Below are 14,370 nucleotides of genomic sequence, written 5' to 3'. Positions count from 1 at the left end.
GGTATCTGAGTTAATACTTAAATTTTTCTCAAATAAAATGTTTTCACATATACGTTTTTTTAAGATATATATTAAACTTCTCCAAAGGAGGAAAAACTACTGCTCTTACTTTCAAATTCAGTCAGCACTGAAGGCCAGATCCTTCCATAATCCTTAGAATTTAAGGTGATAATTATTATCACTAAGCAGAAAAATTTAAGAGCATATTTAAATTTATTGAACATCATCATTTTTATGTGCCAATCATATTCAGAGTTAAAAATCTATCCTACCTGCTATAATCATTATGATGAATTCATTTAAAAAGCTATCCATAAACCATACTATCTATGATTTGAGAGAACTTTCTTTGAAAATGACCTGAAATTTTACCATCGTTTTTCACCTAATAAAAAAAGAAAAAGTTGATGACATTTTTATCTCTGCCTTGAATGTATTTAAAAATAAAACATTCTCAAGAATACTTTGGACTAAAATAATACAGCACATGCAAATGAAAGTTTCATCCCAGAAATAGATTTTAAAGACATAGCTTCTAATTGTGAAGTACATATTTTGAAATACACAAAAGAACTTATGTAGATAGTCTAAGAGTACAGAAGATGACAGAAGTGTTAACTAAATCCCTGCATTTAAATAGAGTGTATGTTTAGCCACTGAAAATCATTTCAGAAGGTGAAATACATATTATTAATCCACAGAAAACTGACTTTTCAGTGGACAAAGATATATTCTATCCCTATGAAAAGAAATAGAAATATTTCAAATGTGCAAATATTTTTCAGAAAGCATGCATCTGAATAAATCCTCATTTTGGAGTGGTGAAGAATAAAAAAACTCAAATACCCTGATTGGACAGGAGGCACACTTTCAGTCTTTGTTCATGAGAAAGTCCATAGAGAAGGTATGCTTCTTGTAGTGCGCTTTTATACCATTTCTTTTTCTTCTTACATTTTCCTGGCTAAAGAAACACAGAAAAACAGTAAGACTCATTTCTAGATATATAATTTGTTTTAGTACTTACTTGATTCTGCTGTTGAGTTGAAATTGATCCGATTTAAGCACTGTAACAATATATTATATAGATTTTGGTACATAATTATTATTTTATTATTATTTTGGAATATAGCAAATTTGTGGAAATGATGTACTTTAAGGCCAAAGGGTTAGATTCTTGATTTACTGAGATAATATTTTACTATAATTCATCTCACACTTAAGTTACGAAAGTTAGGATCACCAATGTAACAAAGTAGTCAGTATTAATACATTTTAATAGAATAATTTGATTCTCTTTTAAGTAACATAACAATGATACTGAAGTGGCATAAACTGAAAAGCCAAGTTTCCTATTTTAAGAAAATTAATTCTATTCACAATCAGTTTTGAGTTATGGCAGGAAAGTGACATATTCATACAAGTTCCTTATACTGTGCCCCATTTCTTCATCTCTCAAATGTGGATTACAGCATATATTAATCATAAAGTTTCATGAGTATTAAATAAAATAATAGATGACAGCTTTATGGCATAGCAAACACTCAATAAATGTTATTCTACTTGAATTCAGTACTTTTTCTACATGGAATTTATTTTTACAAAACTTTTAAAGACAACAGAGTAAAAGAATCTCTAGGCTAAAAATGACTATAAAAATTATCTGACCCAATAATTTTTCCACTGTTATTTAGAACTTGACTAAAATGTTTTTTTTTTTAAAGATTATATCTTTAAGTAATCTCTACACCCAATGTGGGACTCGAATTTATGATCTTGAGACCAAGAGTTACCTGCTTTACTGACTGAGCCAACCAGGCACCCAAGAATCTGGCTAAAAAGTTTTTTTATAATGTTTTTAAATGTTACAAATTATAAAATCCATACTACCACGTTTCTACGTTTTGGAAACTTTACCATCAAAAACAATACAGGTTTTTATTCTATTATTCCATATTTACCACTTGCATATAATGGTATCTTTATCTCAGATACATAATTCACATCTTATACAGAAATATAAATCTATATAATACCTATATTTAATTCATTTAGAGAATGAAACTATCTATATATTTAAAGCTCTTCTCAAACTCCGCCTTATTCTTGGAGTCCCCTAATTAGTATCAACTATCTCTTCCCATTATACTTAATATTTTCATTTAATCATTTACTACATTCTGAGTTGTATTATAGTTATTTGTATTCATGACTGTCCCTACCCATAAAATGAAAGGTCTCTGAAGACAGAGGCAATAACTAATATTTCATCTTTGTAACCTCCATAGTACCCATTTGCCTAATGTCACTGCATATTATGTAAGAATTCAGAAAATGCTTGTTAAATTGCAAGTTGTTCTAGACACTGATTTATTTTATGAAAAGCAGTCAGAATATAATTGAACAAAAACCTACTTTTATTTCCAAAAATCTACTTTTATGCACAGAATATTTAAACCTCACTCCTTAATTTCATAGAAAAAGAGTTAGGCAGGTACAATTCAATAAACATTAGAAAATTTAAACTAAGAATATCTAAGTTAGTGTCTGCAGATTTAAGATATTTCTGCAACTCAAATGTTATAATGATGCTAAGTAAGAAATCAGTGAAAAATAGCACTAAACAATTGAAGTTAAGAAAATTTGAGAAAAACCAATACTGTAGACAGCTAAAGTAAACTTTGGTGAGTTTGGGGAACCAAAAACCTTTTTTAAAAACTTGTTTGAGATTAAGAATTTATCAGTAAGTATGTGCCATCTAGTGGTAATAAAATTAAATATCTTCCAGGAAACAAAAAGTTAAGACTGTAAATGTATAAAGAATTTTGAATTCCACAATTAGGCTCAGCTATGCATTGTATTTTCCAACCCAAGTGGTGAGTGCACATCCTAAAGTGTGGAATGTGCCACGCTACCCAGCCCTGGTATTGTTTCTCCTAAAGGTACCCATTATTACCAGTTTCTTCTATAGTCTTTCACACATACTGTATGGATCTACAAAGATTTATATCATTTGTATGAATCTATCTAATTTTACAGAGTGTTGTGAATAGTTACATGTACTTTGAGGTTTTCAATTTGTCTTGCAGATTGCTTCATTGACTGATTGATTCAACATATTCTAAACCCTTGGGATCTATCACTGAAGAAGTAGATAAAGCTTACATTCATTCTAGCCAGTGAAACAGACAATCTACAATCAGCATAACAAATGAAGCCTACAATATGTTACAGGAGGTTATAAATTCTATATAATAAAGAAAAGTTAAAACAATAAAGTAAGGTAACCCTCATTGAAAGCTGACATTTAAACAAAGACCTGAAAGAGGACAGGGAGTTAACCACATAGATATCCCAAGAGAGAGAATTCTAAACAGAGAAAAAAAAAAAAAAACGCTCTAAGGTGGGAGAAAACAAATATTTTCAAGAAGCATCAAAGAAACCAGGTGGCTGAGGCTAAATGAAGAAGAGTAATAGGGAATGAGGTCACAAAAATAACAGGGGCCAGATCATAAAGGTCCTTTCAAGCCATTGTAGGGATCTTGTCTCTTACTCTAAGTAAAATGGAACTCATTCCATAGTTCTGAGCAGATGAACAACATTTGATTTGATTCAGTTTTAAAACAATCATTCTGATTGTTTTGACCAAAACAAACTATACAAAGGCATATAGATATAAGATGACCAGCTACTGCAATAATCTAGGCAAGAAATGATGGTGATATAGACCAAGATAGTGGCAGCCATTGTGATGAAAGTGGTAGGATTCTGGACATAATTTGAAGATACAGCAAAATAAATTTCTTGACCAACTGAAAACTGGTTGTGAGAGAAACAGAGGATGACTCTAAAGCTTTTGGACTGAGCTAGCAGAAAGATGAAATTTGCTGTCTAGTGAGAAGAAGGCTGTCAAGGGCAGATCGAGAGTTCATACCTGTTGAGTACAGGATGTTTATTGTGACATCCAAGCAGAGACACCAAGTAAGAGTGTGGTAGGGAAATTAAGAGAACTGCAGATAAAGTCAAGAAACTGGTTGAGATAACTAAAGGACTGAGGAAACAGATGAATGTATATCCACACATGTGCTATGTATGTACCATTATTTATTTGAAAAATGCCCTTAGTTATGAACATTTCAGTTATTTCTAATATACAGTTTGAAACAATGCTGCAATAAAATGTGCCCCTATATCACTTTGCCCATGTGAAAGTGTAAGGAAAATAAATTCCTAGATGTTGAATTACCAGGTCTGAAGTATGCATATTTTAAATTTTGGAAGTTACTGTGAATTCACTCTTGAATGAGGTGGTCACAGTTTATAAAGGCAGAAACAGTATGTTGCCTCACACCCTGGATAAGACTTCTGTGACCACACTTTGAGATCTCTGTCAATATTTTACGGGAAATACAGTATTTCTTTTTTATTATCATTTTCATTTCTTAAATTTAGTAATTATGAGAAAAGTTTAATGTTTTTCTACCTTTACTGAGATATAATTGACAGTTAACTATGTAAATTTAAGGAGCACATAATTGGATACCTGTGTACCTTGTAAAATTATTACAATAAAGTTAGTTAACACCTCCATCAACTACCTAGTAACTCATGTGTGTGTGTGTGCACACATGTGTGTATATAGTGAGAACACTTAAGACCTACTTTTTTTTTGCAACTTTAAAGCATATAATACAGTATTATTAACTTTAGTTACCATGCTGTACATTAGATCCCAGATTTTAATCATCAACTTTTCACATTCTTAAAGGCCATTTATATTTTCTTTTCTACAAATGACTGTTCAAGTCCTATGTTAATATTTATATTGGTCTTTTTCTCATTGGTTTATAAGAAACTTTTATAAATTAAATTAATCCTTTGCTATATGTATTACAAATATCTTCTGTTGACAGTTTATTTTTTAGATATGATATTTGTATTTTCATTTTCTTCATTTAAATCTTTCATCCTTCTAGCACTGACTTGGATGTGAGGTATGAGGTACAGCTTCTACTTTTTGTTTTCCCCAAGAAGACACTTGTACCCATATAATTTATTAAACAATACAACTTTAATTATTTGAATATGATCTTTTTTTATTTTTATATATAGTTTATTGTCAAATTGGTTTCCATATAACACCCAGTGCTCTTTCCCACAAGTGCCCTCCTCCATGACCATCATCCCTCTTCCCCTCTCCCCCCTCCTCCTTCAGCCCTCAGTTCGTTTTTTGTATTCAAGAGTCTCTCATGATTTGCCTCCCTCGCTCTCCCTAGTTCTTTTTCCCCTTCCCCTCCCCATGGTCCTCTATTAGGTTTCTCCCATTAGACCTATGAGTGCAAACATATGGCATCTGTCCTTCTCTGCCTGACTTATTTCACTTAGCATGACACCCTGGAGGTCCATTCACTTTGCTACGAATGGCCAGATGTCATTCTTTCTCATTGCCATGTAGTATTCCATTGTATATATATACCACATCTTCTTGATCCATTTAGGCTCTTTCCATGATTTGGCTATTGTTGACAGGGCTGCTATGAACATTGGGGTACATGTGCTCCTATGCATCAGCACTTCTGTATCCCTTGGGTAGATCCCCAGCAGTGCTATTGCTGGGTCATAGGGGAGTTCTATTGATAGTTTTTTGAGGAGCCTCCACACTGTTTTCCAGAGCGGCTGTACCAGTTTACATTCCCACCAACAGTGTAGGAGGGTGCCCGTCTCTCCACACCCTTGCCAGCATCTATAGTCTCTTGATTTGTTCATTTTAGCCATTCTGACTTTGGTTAATTATATTAGCCAATTCTATCAGGACAATTACCTAATAATAGTAATCCTACATACTTTTAAAAACTCTGATTTCCTACCTGAACAACCAATGTCTTCTTTAATTAAAATAAAACTTTCAGTTGAATGAGTTCACATAGTTTTCAAGACATGCTAAAGTGACTCACATTTATTTAAACAGAATTCTTCTGCAGAAGCTACCAAAAAAGAAATGTTTATTTGTAATCACCTTCATATACTAAGCTGTTTAATACATTATCATAATCTTTCAACTGGAATCTGCCAAGGAAAGGCTTCTGGACTGATGAGAAAGAAATAAAGACTCAGCATTTCACCAAACATAATAGGTTCATTCCATATACTAATTACTAGGGCAAAGTTTGTAAAGGATGAATGAACATCATGCTTGAATGAATTATAGTAATAAAACTGTGATTAGGTTCAATTTAAAAATACTATAGTATTTAATGAGATAAATGTTCAACTTGAAGGTTTACATTTTAGACAAAATTCAGCAAAGGAGACAACGCTATTTTGAATAAGCCCAAACTGAGGCAAAAACTACCTTTTCCTTTTTTTAAGAAATAAAAATTTCTTTTTTATTTTTAACAAAGATATCTTTTAAAGGCATGAAAACATTTACATTTACATTTTAGCCAGAAGCTGAAGATAAGTAAGAGAATTAACTTTAGATTTACAAAGAATTTTTCAAAACGAAATGGTATTGAATATAGGAATCAAACTCAAGGAGAAAGTAACTGCCATTCAAACTCACTCTATCGACTGGAATCTAGAGGTTTCTAATACTTGACTGAAATCTACAGCAACTCTTGTGACTTTCCTGATAACTCTCGGATAATAAAACGCCCCAGAGTTACATACTTAGTTCCCTGAAATTCAAAAACTACAATGTCCCTTGCATGTAAGAAATACAATTCCAAACTTGCATGTTAAGTTAAAGCTTCAGCTCCTCCTCAAGCTGGGGGGATACTGCAGGCTGAAGTGGTCCTCCTTTTCTTCCATGTGTTTCTCTTTCTCTCCCTACATCTTCTGGGTTCTCTTGGATTGAAAAGATTTGGTGTAGAGAATGGAAAAGAAATTGCAAAAAAATATTTTTGATGGCTACATCACAGTTTGGGGTTGATGCATTCTACGAGGCTTAAAGTACTTTTTTGTGTGTGTGTGGGATGCTTTGTGGGTTTTTGGAGAATGTTTTCAACCAACTAGGTACAACTCCCCTAACAGTGGAGATCTTTCTTTGAGCTGGTTGCTTCCAATCAGTCCCCTACTCCATTACCACTTTCCCTGCATTGCTCTGTCTAGATTTCATGGGAGCAGGAAGCTATCTTTAGAAGATCCTTCTAAAATGACTACTGATTCTTTTTTCCATGTTGCCTGCATCATCTCTCCGCCAAACCACACGGGAATGCTGGCCATTCTCAGTGCCTCTAGCTCTTTTTACTTGGCCGCCATACCTGGTAACCAGACATGCTCACTCAGTAGAGTTCTCAGAGGATAGCACCAGTATGTTGTGTTGCTCAAGCTCTCAAAAAATCCCTCATATAGGGAAATGAACATCTTTCCTTTTCCCAAGATGGGTAGTGAGAGAGGTAGGGAAAATGCTACAGAATATCATTATTTTCTCCAAAGAAATTCCCACATGTTCAACCTCAAACCTTTTATATCCCTGCATAAATTGCACAAAGGGCTGCCAAGCCAGTTTTGGCCCGTCCTTTGCGATGTGAAAGTCTTGTGCCTTAGTTTTCATTGTGAAAACTGTTATTTTTGTCTTCATCTTTTATAGTCTTAAAGACTTATGTATGTCACTAAAACCTTGGGTATATTTTAATGTTAGAACTTTCAAATTTTCTCCCACCCCAAAACATACAAAGCACAGACAAGTTTTCAAATATACTTGTTTAAGAAGGAAATTTTAAAGGCAGCCCTTTAGCAAACTTTCAAGGAGCTAAAAGCTTATAAAGTCAAGGATTAAGATCAATAATTTTACATGAGACCATAGAAAGGACAGAACATCTTCAAATCCCTGTAAATTCTATGATCCAAAGACAGAATATCAATTCCTTTGTTATGTTTATATTACTGTGGCAACTTAAGTTTTCTCAATCAGTATATTAAATTTAGGGTAGAGGGGAAAAATAAGTAATCACAGAGAAAAAGAAGTAATCATCATGGAAAGAAAAGGAAGACTCACAATCTAAAAATTTGTGTGAATTTATGAATGCAAATAAGATGATGCTTGATAGATGTATTCTTGGTAGATGAATAAGCCTGTAAATATTTGGATTAAGGATGAGGTTTGAGACTCTAACAGATGGTTAGACAAGAAGATAGTACCCTGTGTCTGAGAAAATTCCCAGCTATGTCCAAAACTGAAAACTTTGTAAAGTACTGTTTTATATGATCTTGTTTCAACTGAGTGTTCCTGGCGGACTGAAAGGACTTAATATCATTTTTACATTTCCCAGGATTTGAGGAAGAAATTGAATGTCCCTTTTCATTGAATAAGGTTTGTGCTATCACCACATACTAATACGGAGTGGCAGCTTCAAGGAAAATAATATATATGTGCCTGTTCACCCTGTAAGGCCAGAGGAGTGAAATCTGCAATCCAGCAGAAATTCACATCTTTTGTCGCTTTGTATTTTAAGATTGCTTCCCCACCTACCAGTTAATCAAGGTATAATAACCTGAAGTTCTAGCAGGATAAATCTTCTGCTTCAAACTTGAATGTGTAAGCAGTGTCCCATTATTAATTTTTGCTAAATAAAAATCTATGTAACAGCCCGCATCCAACAAGGATAAGAAATTTGATCTCAGGCATTTGGGGGCCACCCCTTACTTTCTCTAGGTTCCTATAAATTGGAAAGAAATATATGATGCCTGAAGAGTGAAGACAGATCCTTATTCTACAACCCACAGTCGTTGCAAGAATTAAACATTTTTGTTCCAGTCCCTTGAAGTCAGGCAGTCTAACGGCTTCTTTGCCACAGTGAGGCAAAGGAAGTTTTTGGGGGCCTTGGTGGGGACCTTGGTTGGGGACCTTGACGGCATGACGTTAGTATCCCTCGGTGGGACACGGCGCCATTCTCGTCTGAGGTACTACCGCTTCCCAGGGCACTGACAGACTCTGTCCTCTTCCCAATCTGAGAGGCCTGTTGTCTGCGCAGCTGCTCCTGCCCGTCCCTCTCAGAGGCACTGACCTCTCTGTTCCCAGTCCACCCTTCCCACCCTCAAGGGGCACTGGTCCGGAAGACAGGCAAGCTCTGCTTTTGATCTCCACCAAAGAAAACTCTCCTGAGACAGGGGAGCACCAGGGGCCCAACTACCTTTTAGAATAAAGGAAATGGGAAAATACAATCAAAACAAGAGTTACCAACCACTCCTTGGTGTCTGGTTGGCTGTGGGGAAGTATCCTAGCCAAGGGGACGTCGAGTATTAGGAATGAGGGGCAGGTGGCCACCTTCACTCCTCTTCCAGGGCCCCCTGCTTCCTCATTCCACCTATCACTTTCTCTTCATTTCCCCCCACAAGACTCAGCAACAATTCACATACCTCATCTTTTTTTTATTGTTATTTATTTGTTTGCTATGGGTCTTGCCCTATTAACTTAAGTCGCACAAGGGCATTTGAATTTTGTCTATTTTATTCACATCTGAGCCTAGAAGAACCACAAATAATAGGAGCTCACCAAATAATTATTATTAAAAACAGATTGCTTTTTTTTTTGTTCAGGATGGCATGGATACAATCCAGTCAGAAAATTGGAGATGAAAATGAAAGGCTACTAGATTTTAATCCTGAATTATGTGATTTACCCTAGAAAAGTAAAAGAAAAATTTATAAACATGATGACTATCAAAGACAATACAGAACTTCAGTTTTTGTACAGAATTCAGATCTGTAAAATACTTCACGGCTATTGATTTAGCCCATGACATTAGTAGTATATTTTTTCTTAGGAAAAGAAAAGTGTGTCTAATTTTAAGTACTTTAAATATGTAAAAAATCGTACCTAATTTTAAAACTAAAGTAATTCAATCAGATTATTTTTAACGTGACCCATTTGGGGGAGGGTAGAGTCTCACTACAATTCTGTATATACAATAGTAGCATCTACAATCCAAAATTATCATTCTGGTATATTAATATTAAAGGTAACTATAAAATAAGTACTTATAATTTAGAAAGTTTATTGTTTAGATACAATGATGAGCATACATTAAAGATCAGAAAAACTAAAATCATAGGTACTTAGCCTGCTATACTGAGCTTCATAAATTCATTGAAATGACTTCACATATTGACCATTACTTTAAGTTATTTCTTACATAATATGCCTTTAGAAACATGAGGATATAATTCATAGACTTCATAATCTTAAAAAATGTAAAATAATTTTCCTTTGGAATGCATCTCCACTAAATGTTTAAGGATCAACACTACTGCCTATTCTAAGGTACTCTGGCTGGTGATTTACGTTAATTGCTGCTATTTATACATTCAAACTTGTAGTGTAGCTCGCTGACTGTAACCATGCGGGGCCCTGATGCATGGTTCTATTTACTATCACACCAAAGCTACCGCTCTTCTCCTCTGTTGGGAAGATTGTTTTCACTTAAAGCAATTCAGTGGAAAGTTAATCACAAGGATATCTTGTCTTCCTTAAATTGGATTTCTGCAAAAGCAACCAGTAACCAAGACAGTAAGAGCATTCCCGTTCCTTTGATGCACACTAGAAGATAGTCACAGCACACCCATGTGCATTACACACTCTCCCCTCATCTCTTGTCTTTAACACAGGTTCATATAATCTTCATATAATCAACTCTGGATTATTTAGACAGTTTATTCCAATTACTGGACAACTGAAGCAAATACTGCTTTCAAGACCTTATTAATTTATTGTTTACTCTAAGTTTCCAAAGACATAAGTAGGAATTTTGCTTACTCTAACTCAGCCAGATTTTAAGATCAAAATACTATGTCCCCCACTCCCCACACTACCAGAAAGTGTGAATTAGCTAGATCGACCCCCTCAAAAGTTCTAGTTCTGTTTAGTCTGATCCCTTACAGAGATATGAGAGACTATGTATCATGCCTGAGAGATAATACTCAGAATGCAATGAATACTAGGAGAGAATTAGGAAGAAAGAATAAGGAAATTTGAGAGTCCAATTAAAGTGTGGTTCCATTGCTTGCCTTGAAATATTGGGAAAATCTTTCCAAATATTACCAAAACAGGAACTGAGTATTCGTTGCAAAGCTGGGTATAGAGGGAGGGATAGGAAGCCAAGCAGTTTAAAATAGTCTTAATGGAAAATGAAAAAAATCACAGGCTACTAGATAAACTTTTTATTAACATATACTTACTAACATAATGTCTATTTACTTAGACATTGAATATATAAGCTTTTTTCCTGTTAGAATAAATAGACAACTACTATATGTTGTGGTTATTTTTTTAAAGAAAGAGATATTTACACTGACATCCTTCTGAAAACAATTTTTATACAACCAATACATCAGTCATTTAGTGTGATGGACCTGAAATCAGATTTCGAGAGAAGGAAAGAAAAAGAGGGCTCCAGCTGTCACAGTAGGGAGAAAATCACCCGCCACCAAGAGAGAGAGACCACTAAAAGTGATAGGGGAGTCCAGCATCATAATATTGCTGAAGGTCTGTCTGGCTTGTGTAGCGCCACAAACTCATAAACACATTTATACATTTCATACACACACATACACAAACATACCTACACACACACAAAAGACAATGAAAATATGCATTTTGGGGGTGCCTGGGTGGCTCAGTCAGCTAAACATCTGACATGAGCTCAGGTCATGATCTCATGGTTTCTGAGAGCTCAAGCCCCACATGGGGCTGTCTGATGTCAGCATAGAGTCTGCTTCAGATAATCTGGTCCCCTCCCTGCCTGCCCCTCCTCACTTGGGTGCGCACTCTCTCTCTCTCTCTCTCTCCCTCTCTCAAAATAAATAAACTTCTAAAAATACATTTCATTAACACTGTCTGTAGCAAATTCCAATAAACATAGAAAGTAGGCATTTATAGTGAGATAATCCGCTATCTCCTGAGATTCACCGAGGAACTATATAGATTCACAGAACACTCCCTAATATGTAGGTTCAGGAATAGATAGATAAGATATACACACACACGTGTGTGGGTGTATATTTTTAATCCTAGTTTTATTCCACATCACTGTGGAAATTTAAGGCATGCTGCATGATGGTTTGCTTTACACATATTGTGAAACGGTTACTACAATAGGTTCGGCTAATATCCATCTTCTCATATACATACAATAAAAAGAAAAGAAAGAAGAAAAAAAATTGTTTTCCTCATGATGAGAACTCTCAGAATTTACTCTCTTAACAACTTTCCTACAGATCACACAGCAGTGTCAGCTATAGTCACTGTGCTGGACCTTATACCCCTAGTACTTATTCATCTTCTAGCTGGAAGGGTGTACCTTTTGACCATCTTCTTCCAATTCTTTCCCCCCACCCTCCACTTCTCATAACCACAAATCTGATCTCTTTTTCTATGAGTTTGTTGTTGTTTAGATTCCATATGTAGGTAAGGTCATATGCTATTTGTCTTTCTCTGGCTGACTTATTTCACTTAGCATAATTCTTTCAAAGTCTATCCATGTTGTTACAAATGGTAGAATTTCCTTATCTTTTTTATAACAATGAACAGTAATGTTTTTTTAAGAGTTCTATGGGAGAATGTTATACTGAGCAATTTTGGGAACCAACAGTAGAATATAAGACAAAACAAAACAAAACAAAAATCCTGGCATCAAGTACCAATGTTTATATTAAATGATAACCAATTGCCACTATGGTTACAAGAGAATAAAATAAATACTAGGCTTTAGTGATGGCCATGGAGAGGTTCTAAATCTATGGCCAAGAATCAATACACTAAACATGAAGAAGGAAGCTTTTACATCTTTGTCAGACTTTGAAAAGTTCTCATTTATGGTTAAGTTAATTAATCAAGTTGGCTGAATCAACAGCATATCAATAAGAAGGACTTTGGGATCTTTCAGTTTACAGATAATGGCTTATTATAAATTTGGTACGCTTCTGAAGATTAGAAGCAGATGGCTCAATAAAAATATCAACTAGGTTGACATATAATGTAAAAACCTGGAGTTTGTAATCAGAAGACCTAGGCTTGAGTCCCAGTTCTATTGCTGTTGTGACCTTAGGCAAGTCACTTAGTCTAAGCTTCAACTTTATTAACAATAAATGAAGATCACACATGGTAGTGTATGTAGAAAGTACTTTATGAAATGTAAAGTATTTTTCAAATGTCCATTAGTAATGTCACAAGTGATTAGAACATAAATTTTTATCATTTGGTCTATGCAATCCTAGAAAATAAGATAGGAATCCTATTCACAGTACAGAGAAGTTGACTAAGTATACATTTTATTTCCATTGGCGTTCTATTAAAAGTCTATTATTAATTTTTAAGTTACTAATTTATCCACTACTTCTGTAGTACTAGGATCAAGTAGAGTTTCAAGCACTTTATAAACAACTCATTTTAACATCCTAACAAGCTCATGAAGTGGATACTATTGCTATCTTCATTTTACAAAAGAGGAAACTGAGGCACTGAGTTTAGAACTTGCCCAAACTCATATAGCTAGTAAGTTACAGAGTTGGAATTCATACACAACAAGCTCCAGAATTCATGGGCTCAGCCACCATAAAATTTTATTTCACTAAAAGGCAATTCTGTTTCACAAATCTCAAAGATGGTGTTATGAAAAGGCTCATAGCCCATATCATAAGAAATATAGCATACTGAAAATAACAGAAAACTACCATCTGGCATTTTCTCTATCAGGTCATATTTAACACTTCTTAGGAAGATTTTTTCTAGGATTATTATCAGTAGTTAAAAACTTAAATCACTATTGAACGCATGGTTAAATATTAAATTTTATGTGACATATATTTTATCCCAATTTTTAAAATGAATCAAAAACTTAAATTTATTTATTGTGTACAGTTTAAAGAATTTTACATATTCTGATTTCCAGTTGTAGACTTTTTATTTTGCAGAACTAAGTACAGCACTAAGTCTACAGCAAGACAGCTTCTGTAAGCACTGCTACGTAAAACAGTAGTATTAGCAATGAATCGTTAGTAATGAACTATTATTAATGTATGATGAAACAGAGCACAGGAAGAAAGTGAGCACTGAGTCGGGAGATCATTTTTAAGGCCTGTGCTGCTCCCTCTCACTGCTCTAACCAGACTGCCTGCTACAGCCAGGGACGCTCGGTGAACTAGGAGAATGGGTTTAAATCAGCCATGAAAATAAGCATGTTCTTTTTTGTCCTGGGCCTTAAAAAGGCCAGGATTGGCCTAACAGGTCTTAAGCAACAGTATGTATGCTTATCAAGACCTGGACTTAAAGGAGATTTAGTTGGCTGCTATTTTCTTTTTTTTCTTTTTTTTTTTTTTAAGTAGGCTTCCAACTGAGCCACTCAGGTACACCAAATAAGAAGAAATGTTTTAGAA

At 34.6% G+C, this 14,370-nt stretch overlaps 1 protein-coding gene across 1 annotated transcript in view; it reads right to left on the bottom strand.

The window, feature by feature from the left end:
* Window positions 1-14,370, bottom strand: part of ZCWPW2 (zinc finger CW-type and PWWP domain containing 2) — an 83,059-nt gene that overhangs the window by 49,734 nt on the left and 18,955 nt on the right. The window contains 1 exon segment of the mRNA XM_029940848.1: window positions 847-961. Coding sequence (XP_029796708.1) covers window positions 847-961 — 115 coding nt within the window.

The sequence above is a fragment of the Suricata suricatta genome, chromosome 5, assembly GCF_006229205.1.
Source record: "Suricata suricatta isolate VVHF042 chromosome 5, meerkat_22Aug2017_6uvM2_HiC, whole genome shotgun sequence".
Classification (NCBI taxonomy): Eukaryota; Metazoa; Chordata; class Mammalia; order Carnivora; family Herpestidae; genus Suricata; species Suricata suricatta.
This window is presented reverse-complemented; position numbering and strand designations above follow the sequence as displayed.